The 16,444-nt window shown below is 44.9% G+C and overlaps 1 protein-coding gene across 1 annotated transcript in view; it reads right to left on the reverse strand.

Moving 5' to 3' along the window:
• Nucleotides 1–16,444, reverse strand: part of LOC141261709 (kinetochore-associated protein 1-like) — a 95,867-nt gene that overhangs the window by 14,689 nt on the left and 64,734 nt on the right. The window contains exons 7-14 of the mRNA XM_073676237.1: nucleotides 15,975–16,009; nucleotides 15,786–15,896; nucleotides 14,851–14,944; nucleotides 14,513–14,565; nucleotides 14,314–14,426; nucleotides 14,134–14,188; nucleotides 13,898–13,996; nucleotides 885–958 (exon numbers count right to left, since the gene is read on the reverse strand). Coding sequence (XP_073532338.1) covers nucleotides 935–958; nucleotides 13,898–13,996; nucleotides 14,134–14,188; nucleotides 14,314–14,426; nucleotides 14,513–14,565; nucleotides 14,851–14,944; nucleotides 15,786–15,896; nucleotides 15,975–16,009 — 584 coding nt within the window. The 3' untranslated portion in view covers nucleotides 885–934. The remainder of the gene's footprint in view (nucleotides 1–884; nucleotides 959–13,897; nucleotides 13,997–14,133; nucleotides 14,189–14,313; nucleotides 14,427–14,512; nucleotides 14,566–14,850; nucleotides 14,945–15,785; nucleotides 15,897–15,974; nucleotides 16,010–16,444) is intronic.

Genomic DNA, 16,444 nt, shown 5'->3' on the forward strand with positions numbered 1-16,444 from the left:
ATTTTAAGCACACAGTGCTATATAATATGATGATTTCAATATATTAAGAAAATAAAAACTTTGATGGGAGTGCTTCTTTAATTCCACAGTACTTTACAGGCATAATTTCCACTGTCCTTACTGAGCCTCACAATCGAGATTCCCTTTCAGTATGTCTTTGGAGTGTGGGAGGAAGCCGGAGTACCCAGAGGAAACCCACGCATAACGCTGGTGAGTGTGGACCCACTGCGCCACGGGCCTGGCTTACCCTGGAGGGGCGTAACTAAGTGACTACCGGGTGTTCATTCTGATGGTGAGGATAGCCTTTCCGCAGGTAGTCACCAGATACCACTTCAGGACAGATTCATGTATGTATTCAGGATTAACAGGTAGGCAAGTTGGGTCAGAAAACAGGAGAGACAATACAAGAGTCCACCTTACAGGAATCTAGACAGAGACTGAACTAGAACCTTAGATCAAGAGAGGAGTGGTGGGAGGAGTTGCCTGAGATACCACCTGCTGGTTGGTGAATGGCTAGGAAATACATACCCTACAGGACACAGCAGGTTTAAATTCCTGCAAGATCCGGCAACACCCTCCTGTAGCCACGAGGAAACAGCATAGAGTGTTGCAAGAGACAAACTCAGCAAGTCGGCCTGACACGAAGAGAAGCAGCGTGGTAACCACAGTGAGTAAGGCGGCGCTGAGGAGGCATGCGAGTACAATAACTCAGCTTGTATCAGATTTCATGTTGTCCATGGTTCAGGCATGAATCTACTGTCAGGTTCCCTTTAAATACTTTTTATACTAATTCCTTTTTTTAAATTATTTTGTGAAGTTATGTTCTTTTAATCATCAGACATACTCTGCAATAATATTGCTTTATTACACCATTCAGGTCTTACCTTAGGAGATCTGTTATTTTTCCACTTTTCAGCCAAATGGAGACAGAATTTCAGTGCATGAACTTTATCAGGTCCTATAATAAATCCAAGATCATTACTAATTTACCCCCCCCCCTCCCAAAAAGAAAAAAGGAAATTGTATAGATACAATGAATACCATAAAAGCAAAAGCTATACCTGCCAGTTGGTAGTTTTTGTGCAAGCCTATGCGCAATAGCTGCTGCCCACTCAGGGTTGCTGATAGACTTAGGCTGCGTGCACACGATGCGTTTTTCATACGTTTATGCTGCGGAAACGCATCAAAAACACATGGTAATCCGCACCCCATGGTCCCCAATGGCATTCCGCAATGTCAATGCACATGCTGCGGATTTTTCCGCAGCGTTTCTGCAGCACTCATAAATCCGCAGCATGTTCATTAATTTTGCGGAAGCGCCGCCATTGACTTGCATTGAGACGCATAGAATCCGTGTCTGTACATTTGTACAAGCGGATTATATGCGGTTCAATGTGCGGATGGTACCCAAGTCTGGAGGTGAGAAGACTCTCATCCAGACCTGGGTACCATAGTACCTGTAAAAAAAAGAATAAAATAATAAATAAAGTTTATATTCACCTGTCCGGCGGCCCCTGCAGTGCTTCTCCTTCCAGGACCTGAGATGACGTCGCGGTCATGTGAAAGCAGGCTGTCTCGCGAGATGCTGGCAAGCCAGGAAGGAACCAGGAAGGAGAGCGACAGCACACGCGGCGGGGGATCGGGGGTAAGTATAGCTTTTATTTTTTTATTTTTACGGTCACACTATATAAATCCATGCCGTTTGCATGGATTTATACAGTGTGACCTAGCTGTCAAGCACTTTCCAAGTGATGCTATCTCCTGGAAAGTGCTTGTCAGTCCACATGCGGAAACACATGCGTTAACGCATGTGGATACGCATGTGAATCCGCATGTATTCCGCATGTATTCTGCAGGAAAAACGCATGCACAATCTGCATGCGTTTTTTCTGCCAGGGAGATGCAGAAATGCTGCAGAAATTTTCTGCTTCATTTCTGCATCGTGGGCACATAGCCTTAAGGTATGACTGGATTGTTTGCACAGTCTTAACGGTTTCTTTGTTGATAAGAGAAGAGCATTCATTATTCTTTTGTTTTAAAGCTTTGGGTCTTAAACTTTTCTCAAAAACGTGTTTCACAGCAGTCATGTACAGGGTGTCCAGTGAAACCTAAAATTGCAGAAAGAGCATTAGACAAAAACAATAAGACTGATGGATGTTTAACATGAAAAAGTTTTCTATATCATTTAACCCTTCCCTAACGGGGCTATTTTTAGTTTTTTCTGTCTCCTCTCCCATGAGTCATAACTTTTTTATTTTTCCGTCCACATAACCGTATGAGAGCTTGTTTTGATGTACTTTTGAATGACACCATTCATTTTATCATGTGATATACTGGAAAGCGGAGAAAAATTCAAAGTGCATTAAAATTGCAAAAATTGTTCAATTCTACAATTATTTTTTTTTTATTTACCATGTTCACTATACAGTAAAGCTGACCTGGCAATAGGATTCTCCATCTCAGTCCGTCTCCATGTCAGTTCAACTACGCAAATACCAATCATTTATAGTTTTGTTTTTTGTTTTTTCTCTATTTAAGTGGCAAAAAAATTTTTGGGCAGATTTGAAATGTTTCTTTTGTTGTCATTTTACGAGACTCGTAAAGTTTTAAATATTTGGGATATGGGTCTGCGTAAGGGTGTATTTTTTGCGCAATGAGCTGATGGTTAAACTGATACCATCTTGGGATAGATACGATGTTGCAGCGGCCAATAAAATGTAATTCTGCGGTATTGATTTTGTTCTTTCATTAAGCCATTTAACAATTGAATTAATTTATTTTACATTTGATAGATTGGACTTTTACGAATACCAAATATGTTTTTTTTTCTTCATTTTTAAAATTATTTTTTTCTTAGGGGGGTGATTTGAACTTTTGCGGGGTTTTTTTATATGTAATTTTTTAAAACTTTTTTTTCACTTTTAACTGTATTTATTAGTCCCCTTAGGGGACTTGAACCTGCAATCATTTGATCGCTTGTGCTATACATAGCTGTGCATCAGCACTGCTCGTATAGTAAAAATCACAATCTCCTATGAATGGCAGCCAAACACCGGCTTTGAAACGAGTATTGTAATGACAGGCACGGCGGTCTTCAGCTGAACCCAGGCTGTCATAGCAACCCATCAGAGTCCCGCGATCACGTCACAGGCATGCCGATATGATGTGCCCCTTGTGCGAACCTGCATCAAAGTCAGGGAGCCAGCATATGTGACATATCAGTACATCATATGTCGGTAAAAACCTAACTATATAGGCAGAATCAGGTGTAAAATCCTGTAACAAGCGATCAAAGTGTCATATCCATCTCAAAATGCTATCCATAAAAATGTTGACTCGCGCCACAAAAAATAAGCTATCAACCTAAAAATTAAACTGTTACGGGAAATGACGCTTCCGTTCTCAGAAAATGGCAACACAAGTCCCAACAATTTTTTTCTTCAAACTTCAGCTTTGGTTTTCAACACTAAAATAATAAAGAAAAACTGGACATGTTCGGTACGGCCATAATTGTACTGATGAGTAGAATCATACTGAGAGGTTATTTTTACCACACAATGTAAGCCATAAAATCAATTCCTAAATAAACAACAGAAAGCAGTTTTTTTTAACAATTTCACCACACTTGGAATTTTTTCCCATTTTCCAGTACACTATGTGGTAAAATTAACAGTGTCATCCAAAAGTACAACTTGTCCCACAAAAAAAACAAGCCCTCATATGTCTATGTGGACAGAAAAATAAAAAAAAGGTCATAGCTCTGGGGAGAAAAAAGGAAACGGCAAAAATGGAAATTGGCTGCGTAAGGAAGGGGTTAAAATGTATTTTGTTAGTGGGACAACTCCTTTAACCCCTTACAGCTGAAGCCAGTTTTCACCTTCCTGACAGAGCCACATTTTTCAACTCTAAAGGCCCCGTCACTCTAAGCGACGCTACAGCGATCCTGACAACGATACGACCTGGCAGGGATCGTTGCTGCGTCGCTATGTGGTCGCTGGTGAAATGTCAGACAGTCAGATCTTCCCAACGACGCTGCAATGATACGGCGACCAGTAGAGACCTGTATAACGATGTCGTTGGTCTTTGGGACCCTGTCACATAGCAACTAATCTGACGATTCAGACCTCGATGAGGGACGTACTGTGTGACGCTGTAGTCAGGCGTGCATTTGCGTTGCCTTTTCCGCGCCCCCTCAGCTCCGATTGGTGGTTGCTACTGCATTCTGATTGGGTGACGGCCTTGCCTTAAAATGAGGCAACATAGTAGCGCTTCGGTCCTTTGTTCCTGACCGCGTGCTGGTTTGCAGATCATAGTAGAGTTCTCCGGGCTGCGACTCCACATCGATTTATCTATTCTTCAAAGGTTCTTCTGCGCTACTATTTTGCCTTCTTTAAGGCAAGGCCGCCCAATCAGAATGCAGTAGCGACCACCAATCGGAGCTGAGGGGTGCGGAAAAGGCAACGCAAATGCACGCTTATGTGTTTCAGTTCTGAGTCGCCTACTAGGTCGTTGGTAAGGTGTCAAACGCCCGATGCATGCTACCCAGCGGGACCTCAACGATCAAAAAAAGGTCCAGGGCATTCCGACACGACCAGCGATCTCACAACAGTGGCCTGATTGCTGCTACGTGTCAAACGTAGCGAGATCGCTACTGAGGTCGCTGTTGCGTCACAAAACTTGTGACTCAGCAGCGATCTCGCTAGCGATCTCGCTTAGTGTGACGGGGCCTTAACATGAGTCACTATGTGGTAATAACTCGGGAATGCTTCTTCCAATCTCAATGATCCTGAGACTATTTTTTTGTGGCACACTGCACTTCATAATAATGGTAATTGTAGATTGTTAAAACTTGCACCTATTTATGAAAATATCGAAAATTTGAGGCCATTTTTTGAAAAATCTGCAATTTTCAAACTATTAATTTTTCTGCCCTTTTATTTTAAGATATAACAAGGGTTAGCAGCAATTTTCAATTTATCACCAAAATTTAGAATTTTTTTTTTTTTAAACATGCCAATTCAGTGTTTAAATGACTTTGAGGGGCTTATATGTCAGTAAACCTCAAAAATTATATAATTTTAAAATTTGCACCCCACAAAGTATTCAAAACCGCATTCAGTTGGTTCAGGTGCGTCATAGGAATGAATTATACATTTACTCATTCTGCTTTAGCCTCAAATTTTTCAATTTTCACAAGCTTTAATAAGAAAAAATACATAAAAAAATGGGTTAAGCAATTTCTACTGAACGTAACGCTATCTAATGGTTGGAATATACTGTATGGCATGAAGCATGGCAAAGAAGGGAAGGTGCGCTATTTGACTTTTGGTGAGTAATTTTAGGTGGAATTTATTATGGACGCCATGTTGCATTTGCAGAGCCCCCAATCTTATAACAATGGAAGGTAAAACTGAAAAATTGTGTTTTACATAAAAATGTTGTTTTAGCCCCAAATTTTTCGATTTAATAGAGTAGCAGGAGAAAATGGACTCCACAATTTGACAAGAAATGACCCTATATATGGTCGGAAATTACTGTTTGGACACATGACAGGGTTGTCTTTTGGAGGCCAATTTTGTCTGGAATTGATTGAGGACACCATGTCGCATTTAGAGTCACCAAGGTGTTGAAAAAGGAGAAAAAAACAACAAGTGACTCCATTTTTGAAACTACACCACTCAATGAATTCATCTAGAGATGTCCTTTTTGGACCCACAGGCTCCTCATTAAAAATGTATAACATTGGGTTGAGAAAATTAAAAGTCTTTTTTTTCAACTAAAATGATGCTTTATCCACACATTTTTCATTTTCACAAAGGGTAATAGGAGAAAATGAATGCCACAAATTGGAAAGTTATTTCTCCTGGAAGCGCAACACGCCATATGAGGTTGAAAACTATTTTTTAGACACCCAGCAGGGCTCAGAAGGGAAGAATCGCTATTTCAAGCATAACTTTGTCTGATATAGTTTGTGGCCGCCACTTGAAGAGCCCCTGAGGTACCAGAACAACATAAACACTTCCAAAGTGACCCCATTTCAAACACTACACTTCTCAAGAAATACATCTAGCAACGTGGTAAGCATTTGAACCCGTAGGTACTTCACCAATTTCTTTACCATTGGGCTGTGTGAAAAAATAAAAAATAAATTTGTTACAATAATAAGTAGATTTAGAGCAAAATGCTTCACTTTACCATGGCTAATAGAAGGAAAGTACTCAGCAAAGAGGGATTTTTGGTACTCACAGTAAAATCTCTTTCTTGGAGCCTTCATTGGGGGACACAGGACCATGGGTGTATGCTGTTGTCACTAGGAGGTTGACACTAGGCAAAAAAGAAAATGCTCCTCCTCCGCAGTATACACCCGTCTACAGGCATCAAGCTCACCAGTTAGTGGCTAAAGCAGTAGGAGGAACTTAAACAATTAACTATGCAATGCCCAACGTGGCACAACCGCGAAAACTATATTAGATGCCCAATAGGGCCCACTGTAGCTATGCACAAAATCAGGGAGGGTGCTGTGTCCCCCAATGAAGGCTCCAAGAAAGAGATTTTACGGTGAGTACCAAAAATCCCTCTTTCTTTATCGCTTCATTGGGGGACACAGGACCATGGGACGTCCAAAAGCAGTCCCTAGGGTGGGAGAACAAAAAAAAAAGGCAGCCACAGACTAGGTCTGACTGCAGGCAACTGCTGCCTGCAGAACCTTCCGTCCAAGACTGGCATCAGCCGAGGAATAAGTGTGGACCTTATAAAACCTTGAAAAGGTGTGCAGTGAAGACCATGTTGCGGCCTTACAGATCTGAGAAGCTGAAGCCTGTTGGCGAACAGCCCAAGAGGCCCCCACCGCCCGGGTGGAGTGAGCCCTTACCCCCGGAGGGGGAGATTTGTCTGAGACGCGATATGCTTCCAAAATGGTAGAACGTATCCAATGGGCGATTGTTGACTTGGAAGCAGGGAGACCCCTGCGACGCCCCTCAGGAACGACAAACAGGGCGTCCGAACGACGAAGGGAAGCCGTTCTAGAAAGGTACACATGTAGAGCTCTGACCAGATCCAGTTTGTGCAGGGATTTCTCCCGAGGGTGCAATGGGGCCGGGCAGAAGGAAGGCAAAACAATGTCCTCATTGATGTGGAAAGAGGAGACTACTTTTGGCAAAACGGAGGGCACTGGCCTGAGCACTACCTTGTCCTGATGGAAGACCAGAAAAGGCCACCGACAAGAGAGCGCTGTGAGCTCTGCAACCCTCCTAATAGAGGTAACAGCCACCAGAAAAGCCACCTTCCAGGAGAGAAGAGAGACTGAGATGGGTTCAAACGGGGGCTGTTGAAGGACGCTGAGGACCATATTAAGGTCCCATGGATCCACCGGGGAGCGATAAGGCGGCGTTAGGTGAGCCACCCCTTGCAGAAACATCTTAACCTGAGGACGGAAAGCCAAGTTACGCTGGAATAGAATAGACAAGGCCGAAACTTGGCCTTTGAGAGTGCTTAGAGAGAGTCCCGCTTCCAGGCCAGACTGAAGGAAGGCCAAAATGACCGGTAGCGAAAAGGACATGGGAGCTAGCTGATCCTTTTCGCAGTGACGAAAGAAGGCTCTCCAGGTTCTGTGGTATATGCGCGAGGTTGCGGGTTTCCTGACACTAATTAGGGTCTGGATGACGTTGTCCGCAAAACCAGCTTTCCTCAACACTGCGGCCTCAATGGCCATGCCATTAAATTCAGAGACTGAGAACTCTGAAGAAGAATAGGTCCCTGAAAGAGGAGATCCGGACGGTCCGGCAGTCTCCAGGGGGAGTCGACGAGCATGTTTACTAGATCTGCGTACCAGACGCGTCTGGGCCAATCCGGGGCTATTAGAATTACCGGTACTCCCTCTGTCTTGATCTTTTTGATGACCCGAGGGATCAATAGTAGAGGGGGAAAAAGAGAGGGGAGCTGGAACTGAGACCATGAGATGACTAGCGCGTCTTGAGCGATCGCAAGGGGATCGCGGGACCGAGCTACGAAGGATGGAACCTTGTTGTTTAACCGAGACGCCATGAGGTCGACGTCCGGCGTGCCCCATCGTAAGGATATCTGATGGAACACCTCGGAATGGAGAGATCATTCTCCTGAGGCAAGGCCCTGCCGACTGAGGAAGTCGGCCGCCCAATTGTCGACCCCCGGAATGTGCACTGCTGAGATTGCCGGAACAGTGTTCTCGGCCAAAACTAGCACTCTTGTCACCTCTTTGAAGACGGACTTGCTGCGTGTTCCTCCCTGACGGTTTATGTACGCCACAGCCGTGGCGTTGTCCGATTGTACGCGGACTGGGAATCCTGCAAGAATGTTCTGCCCGTGACGCGATGCCAGGTAAATTGCCCTTATCTCCAATATATTGATCGGTAGGGAGGCTTCGTGGAGACTCCAACGGCCCTGCGCTGTGTGGTGGAGGAAGACTGCCCCCCAACCTATGAGGCTGGCATCGGTTGTGACTACCTGCCAGCGAAGTGGTAGGAATGACCTCCAGGGTCTGAAGGAAGAAGGACGAGTCCACCATATTAGTGACCTTCTGACATGAGGAGGTAACCTGATGCGTCGATCTAGAGACGACGGGTTCTTGTCCCATGCCGACAGAAGGGCCAGTTGAAGAGGCCGGGTATGGAACTGGGCAAACGGGACTGCTTCCATGGCTGCGACCATTTTTCCCAAGACACTCATGGACAGGCGAAGGCGGCGTGGACTCGGGTCGGAGAAAAGGTGAATCCCCTGACGGAGAGAGTTTATCTTCTCCCTTAGAAGAAGGACCCGGGAATGGGTCATGTCGAACTGAATCCCTAGAAAGGTTAAGCGCTGAGATGGGACCAGGGAGGATTTGTCTGTGTTGATCAGCCAGCCTAACCGAGAAAGCGTGTTCAGGGTGATCTGGAGACTGTGGAGACAGTCCCTGAACGTGGGACCCTTGATCATTAGGTCGTCGAGGTAGGGGATAATTACAATCCCCCTGGCTCGTAGAATGGCCATGACCGTCGCCATTACCTTTGTGAAAACCCTCGTGGCAGAGGCAAGCCCGAAGGGGAGAGAATTGAACTGGTAATGTGCGTTCTGGAAGGCAAATCGAAGGAACTTCTGATGTGGTGCGCAGATTGGGATATGAAGATACGCATTCTGAATGTCCACTGAACATAGATATTCCCCGGCCTCCATAGAGGCGATTACCGACCTGAGGGACTCCATTCTGAAGTGCTGTACACGTACCTGTCGGTTTAGTTGTTTGAAGTTTAGGATTGGACGTAGTGAGCCGTCCTTTTTTGGAACGACGAAAAGATTTGAGTAGAAACCTGAACACCTTTCTTGAAGGGGGACTGGAACTATAACTCCTGAGTGCAGAAGGGAGGCAATGGCCTGAAGGAAACCGGGGAGTAGAGATGGATGCGGGTGGCGGGACCTGAGAAATCGTGTTCTTGGTATGGTGTTGAACTCGATCTTGTAGCCTGAGGTCACTATCTCCTTGACCCAGGCATCCTCTATTGCCGATACCCGAGTTTCTCGGAACAGAAGAAGACGGCCGCGCACCCTGGGAGAAATCCCAGGTGGGAGTGACCCGTCATGTTGAGGAAAACCTGTTGGATCGTGATCGGGATCCAGAGGGCTTGGAAGAGCGACCCTTTGTGCGCCAGCTGGGAGTGGGCCTAAAGGTAGGCTTACGTTTGTCCTGCTGTGCTGGGGTACGATCCTGTTGAAAGGAGGATCCTGGTTGAGAGAACCGACGAAAGGAACGGAACTGAAGGTAACGTTTCCTAGGAAAAGGGCGATTAGGTCTCGGCTGAGGAAGGGAAGTGCTCTTGCCCCCAGTGGCATCAGAGATGATCTGGTCTAATTTAGACCCAAACAGTCTGGAGCCCTGAAAAGGGAGATTTGTTAGTGATTTCTTGGAGGCCGGGTCGGCGTTCCAAGCCTTCAGCCAAAGGATCCTACGTATAGCGATGATATTGCTGGAGACGCATGCTGAACAGGTAGCGGCGTCAAGGGACGCCGTGAGGAGATATTTCCCTGCGTGGGCGATATGATCCGCTAGGTCAGCCAGATTGTCTGGGGAAGCCCCGGAGAGGATGCCCTGTCTAAGCTGTTTGGCCCATGTGGAGACTGCCTTTGATACCCAAGTTGAGGCGAAGGAAGGACAAAAAGATGTGCCAGCAGCCTCGAAGGCTGACTTAGGCAAGGCCTCAACCTGTCTATGCGTAGTGTCCTTGAGGGAAGAACCGTCTGGAAGGGACAGTACCGTCTTAGCCGAGAGACGAGAGACAGGAGGATCCACAGAAGGGGACTCCGTCCATTTGCTGACGAGGTCGTGGTTAAATGGGTATAGCATGTCTAACTGTTTCTTTCCAGTGAAGAGCTTCTCTGGATGCTATTATTGTTTTTTAAAGTCACCATCAAATTCTGAGTGGTTAGAAAAGGTGCGTGCCGGGCGCTTAATTCTCTTGAAGGAAACGGAGTAGTCCTGAGAAGGGCTCTCGTCCTCTTTAACATGCAGAGTGTGATTGACGGCCGATATAAGGCTGTCAACCATGTCCTGGACTTTAGAATATTGGTCCGTGTCAGATCCAGAGTCAGAATCGGATTCCGTGTCTGATCCCGGAGCGGCCTCTGGGGAAGAGGTGTGAGATGCAGGGAGCAATTTGGAGTCTGGAGAGCTGGCGGATGAGCTTGTGTGAGTCCGTTTCTGAGAACGTGCCCTCGGTCTGCCCTTAGAAGGACGGGGCAGGGGTGCCTGCGAATCGTCCGTTGGAACGTTCGGAGCACTGGTGGCCGTGGATAGCATGGGCAAACGTTCTAGGACCTGCACCAGAGATAGAGATACCTTGGTGAGATCAGAAACAGACTGGGACATAGCAACAGCCCACTCCGGAGGAGGGGGAGTTACCTCGTCCTGGGCGGCAGGGGGGTCTTGGGGTGCCAGTATGGTGGAAGGCCTGCAGGTCGAGCAGAAGGCCGTTGTCAGACCCGCGGGCCACTTAGTACTACAAAGAGCACAGGCGTAGTATGTGACTGTGTGAGCGGGACGGAGAGAAAGCTCCCTGGGTTTGGGCATATGTGCCTAACCAGAAATACTGCAGAGGAGGGAGCCTGTGTTGTGAGGAGGTGCCAGAGTAGGTCCTACCCGGTCTGGAATGTGCACGGTCCAGTATCCCCGGTCGGAAAGTCCGGAGCCGCGGAGACAGGAGCAGGGCTGCGGTGATGAGGCAGTCAGACAGAATGCTGCTGCCGGAGCCAGACCGAGAGCAGCGTAGAGGGGCGGAGCGTGTTGCTCTGAGCGAGCTAAAGCTCCGATAGGAAGAGGGCATGCCGCTGATAGGCCCCCGGGATAAAAGTGGGCGTGACGGAAGTGTCATAACACTCCACAGTCCTGATTGGCCGTTTTCCGGGAGGTGCGTGTACACGCCCGAAAGAGTAACGCCCACCCCGACCCACCCCCCGACAGAGAAAGCGCGGGCAGAAATGCCGCGCAAAAAAAGGACAGAGAAGCAGGGGGGGGGTTCTGTGGGGGACGCCATGGTGAGGGGGACGCCATGAGAACGAGGCCCTCGGTTCGCTTCCCGATGTCTGAGAGGAGAGGGGGCGTGACCAAGCGCAGTAGAAGGTAAGTATCGGCGGGGAAATGGGATGCTTCCCTTATTAACCCAGGATTTACGGTGCCTGTGCATAGCTGAGATGTGAGGGACCTGGGGCTGAGGAGGCAGCAGGGAGGGATTGTACCTTTCCCGATGACTATTCTTGCTCCTTCCCTCTGAGGATGTACACAGGAGGTCCTCTGTGGATAGGGGGGATCCTGGCTCTTCCTCCTTCCCGCACTGACCGATCCTGGACAGTGCAGGAGACGGTGTCGACCCCAGAATCTGGGGGAAGGTCACCGTAGTGACCACCGTCTCCCTCCCAGGCAGCTCCGAGGAGGGGGCTGGGGTGGGGAATAGGCAAGGACTGGCCACCAAGAATCACCCTGAGACACCCGAAGGTGACAGGGGATAGGTCCTGCCCAGCGGGTCCGAGAGTGGGCGATGTGGGAAATGCCACACTGCTCTCTCGGTCGCTTGAGAATGGGGATAACAGGGGACGCAGTGTTCCCTGTTAACCCTGAAGAGCTGTATCTGAAAAATAAAGAAGAAATGTTAATAAAACACAACAGGGTTGGATCAGTAGGATCCAGGTCTACCTCCTACAGACACTAAGCTTAAACTGGTGAGCTTGATGCCTGTAGGCGGGTGTATACTGCGGAGGAGGAGCTTTTTCTTTTTTGCCTAGTGTCAACCTCCTAGTGACAACAGCATACACCCATGGTCCTGTGTCCCCCAATGAAGCGATAAAGAAATTATTACACTATTTCTCCATATTGTAATACCCTATATTCTGTCAGCCACTGCGGTTTGAGCACATGGCAGGGCTCAGAAGAGGAGTGGCATTTGGGGCACAATTTGCAGAGTCCCTAAAAGTGATAAAAAAATGAGTGTACAAGGGTTGATGCAGAGAGAAAAAAGCAAATATGCCAATTCAGGGGCCAATACGCTGCACCCAGCTTGTGCTTCTGGAGACAAGCACCCCATAATTTGTCGTTTACATAGGTTGAATAAAGACCTAGATCCATCAATATCAACCTTCTTTTGTCCAAGAATTAACAACTGATGACTGATCTCAATATGGGATTGATGGGGGTTTGAGACCCTCACATTGATCAGCTGAAAACTGCTCTGGCAGCGGTGTGAACTAAGCATTGTATGGGAGGAATACAGCGACACTGTGTATTGTTTAGCTGTCGCTGCAGAGTACTTATGTACATCCACTTCAATTGGAGATAAAGTGCAGTACTCGTCAGCAGCCACTAAGCAATGTACAGCGCTGCTGTGTTCCACGTTTGCATTCCTTAGTTTCAGCCACTACTGGAGCAGTTTCAGCGATCGGTGGGTGTGCCATGTGACTGAGCACCACTTTTCTCATATTGATGAATCTAGGGTGTCAATCATTAGATCCTGGAGAACCCCTTTAAGTGGATTCTCCCGTCTGCAGCAATGCCATAAATATTAAAAGTAACTGTGGTTTGGGCACACTGCGGGATCAGAAGGGGCCAATTTGGCTGTGGGAATGTGGATTTTACTGGATTCTTTTTGTGGGAGTTATGCTGCTTTTCCAGCACATTTTTTTGGTGGGCGGGTAAAAGATTTAACAAAAAACAGTAATTCAGGAATTGTCTTTTGTTTTATGCAGTTCACTGTGCAGTAAAAGTGATAAGTCTTCAGGTCAGTATAATTACAGCGACACTAGAGTTATATAGGTTTTTACACACACACACATTATATATATATATATATATATATATATATATATATATATATATATATATATATATATGGTAAGGCAGCGCTAGTCATCATCCTGGGGGATACTAGCTGCAGCGCATCAACAAAAGCACACCAGCCACGACTTTGCGGTGTTTCACAGTCCAACAGTTTATTATCTCATCATAAACTACTGATCACACAGTCTATCTTAGTGCTCACTGGCATATTACACGCATAATGTCAAACGAGCCCCAAGTGGCAGACAGGCACACTTGGTTCCAGGTCCAGCCTTCAGCAAGGTAATAATAAAGCAATGTCCATATCCGCAGTGTTTTTACCTTTTGCCGGCTTATGGCTGCTTCAGGCCTTTTGGTTTCCAGATGGGGGTCTCTAGCCTCTGGCCCTCCAAGGCTTACTGGCGTCTAGACACAAGACCCAGGCTTCACCCTCCAGGAGTCCACCAAGCTTCATCAGGCCTCACCAGGCCTCACACGGTGCCACACACACAGGGAACAGGCCTCACGCCTATCACACCCCTTGCACCACTGCACACACCTGTCCCAAATTACAGACATACTTACCATAGTGATACCAATTTGAACAAGGGTACATATATCCGAAACTTCAATTGAATACAAGTGATTCATGGTAGGCAATGAATATACTGCAAGGCTTCTCATCTGAAGATTAATGAGGACAAAAGAGGGCACTTTAACATATGCTATTTATTTTATTATATAAGTTCCCAAACATTGCACAAACATAGCTGACAACTCATGTATCTCTATGAAAAATGGTCCGAACTTACAACATTTACCTGTTTTTCATTGGGAAATGTCAAAGCTATGAGTTTAAGGTTAGTATCTCTTTGCCTACAGGAAGAAAAAAAAACAAATATTGCATAGAATTAAATGCATGTCCCTATAATATAGTATTAACACAACAGAACAATAATGATCAGAACAGTAATATTAAATATACAGAACTAAACAAATACCTTGTAAGAGAAGAAGAGGAATCTCCCTCAGTTGTTAACAAAAAATCTGAGAGATGACAAGGCCCGTCCCACACCAAAACCATGGTGTAAACATCCCAAACACTCAAAACTCCCTGAAAACACAATAAAAATTCTGTAAGAAATTAAACGAAAAAAAGCACCACGTTAAATGCCTTATGAACAATCACTTAATACTTACCTCTTCATCCAAAACAAACAGCAAGTTGTCAAGAACTTGAAGTTTTTTTGCACCTTATTAAAATAAAGTTAATTTATTATTTAGAAAAGTAACACAATATTGTTTAAAGCACTGCTCCATTATACAGTGAATAGAAGTATTTAGAAAGTAATATCCTCCCACTGGTACTGGAGAAAAATCATTTCATTAGTCTAAAGCTAGTGCAGGCTATGTGTGTGTATTATCACAATAATTTAGGAGCTTCTACCTTTAAAAAAATTAATCTTAAAATAATGTCATCATCTGGTACAAAACTAGTGGTAGGATATGACCACACGTGGCCAGCGGAATCTCCTTACCTTGAATCATGCCACTATCAACAAGATTTTGAACTCTAACATGTTTTTGTACAGGGTCCATCTTCCATTTTGAGAGAGAATAGTTACCTCTTCCCTAGTGGGGACAAACAAAGTAAAATAATTAAAACATTTTGTACAGCAAGTGCTAACTATTTGGACTTTTTTTTGCCAGACACCTCTTCCATAGTTTGGATAAATGAAAGATAATTATTACAAATTTTTGTAAAGCAAGTGCTGTTTAGAGTATTTTTTTTTCCTCCGGGCAGTGCTGCAGTGATGAAATGTTACCATAGATCAGTAACACACATTCTTATTATGCCAAATGACAGCCATAATAAATAAAGATATGCTGATAAGACTTTATGCAGCAGTAGGAAATCATTGTAGAAAACTGTCAGAAAGACTAAAATGTAATAAAAGACTCTTTCCATTCGCTTTCTCTTGCTGTACTGTGGTACTTTTATAGGCGGAGGTTTCACTTGCAGAATATAACTGTACTCCATCACCCCTAATGCTCCTAGGGGACCGATTATAGTGACTATAGAGACGTAAAGAGCACTTATGAGTACTAAAAAAGGTAGTCTTTTAGCACAAAACGACGGTTCAAACCAAGCACAGACGCTCAGTGCACCCTTAATGTGGCCAAACAGTTCAATGCACCTTCCCATCTATTAGTTTTGCATCTATCTTTGCCCTTCTCTTCCTTGACAGAAGCTCGGGGAGGGCAAACATAAGTGAAAAACAAATAAGTGGGAAGGTGCGCTTAACTGATTGTTGACGCTGTGCGCCTATGCTTGGTTTGACCAGTCATTTTGTGCTGATAGACTCCCTTTAGCCTCATATTTTGTGTTTTTTCCCAGAATATATTTTTAATTGTGCTTGTTTTTAATATAATCTTTCAATACCTGTTTTTTTGCTAATTTGCTTAATCTTACCCCTATCAGTAGATGAATGTCACTCGTCAGATCTCCAAGGAACAAACTCAAACAACCATCTGTGTGATATTCTTTTGTTGAAATAAAACAGGTCTTGATTTTTTCTTCAAGCTGTAAAATAAAATTGTAAGGATCCTCAGAAATACATATATGATGAAACACAATGTGATAGAAATGACAAGTATTTACCCCTTTTGCTGCACCGATATCCATACTCTCAACAGCTGAAAATACACATTGAGTAAAGAATTACAGAATAGTAAGACAATTTACATCGGTTTTAGATTATTAAACGCTTATGATCTGTCCACAAAGTTTTTTCTCTCTACATTTTTTATGAACCTTAAAGAGTACCCATCGTTTGTCTGCAGCGGTCCAGTACTTTCTAATAGAAAGATGATAGCTAATTGTTAATTTTTACAGACAATCATTTGTGTTATAAGTCCCATTAAAATGCAGGAGCTCCTCCAACACGTCACATACATAACGTCTTATATCTGCATTTGAAGGCTGATTCACACGGTTATCCATTCTGCTCTAGACATCAAACTCATAAATTATTTTTGGTCTACAATCTGAAATCAAAAGCAACAAATTTGTTATAAATTGTGGTAAACTTTCAGATGCAATGCAAAAAAAAAAAATGCACAAGTACATAC

The sequence above is a fragment of the Phyllobates terribilis genome, unplaced genomic scaffold (genome assembly GCF_046119375.1).
Source record: "Phyllobates terribilis strain yellow unplaced genomic scaffold, ASM4611937v1 Scaffold_1__5_contigs__length_1240528914, whole genome shotgun sequence".
Classification (NCBI taxonomy): Eukaryota; Metazoa; Chordata; class Amphibia; order Anura; family Dendrobatidae; genus Phyllobates; species Phyllobates terribilis.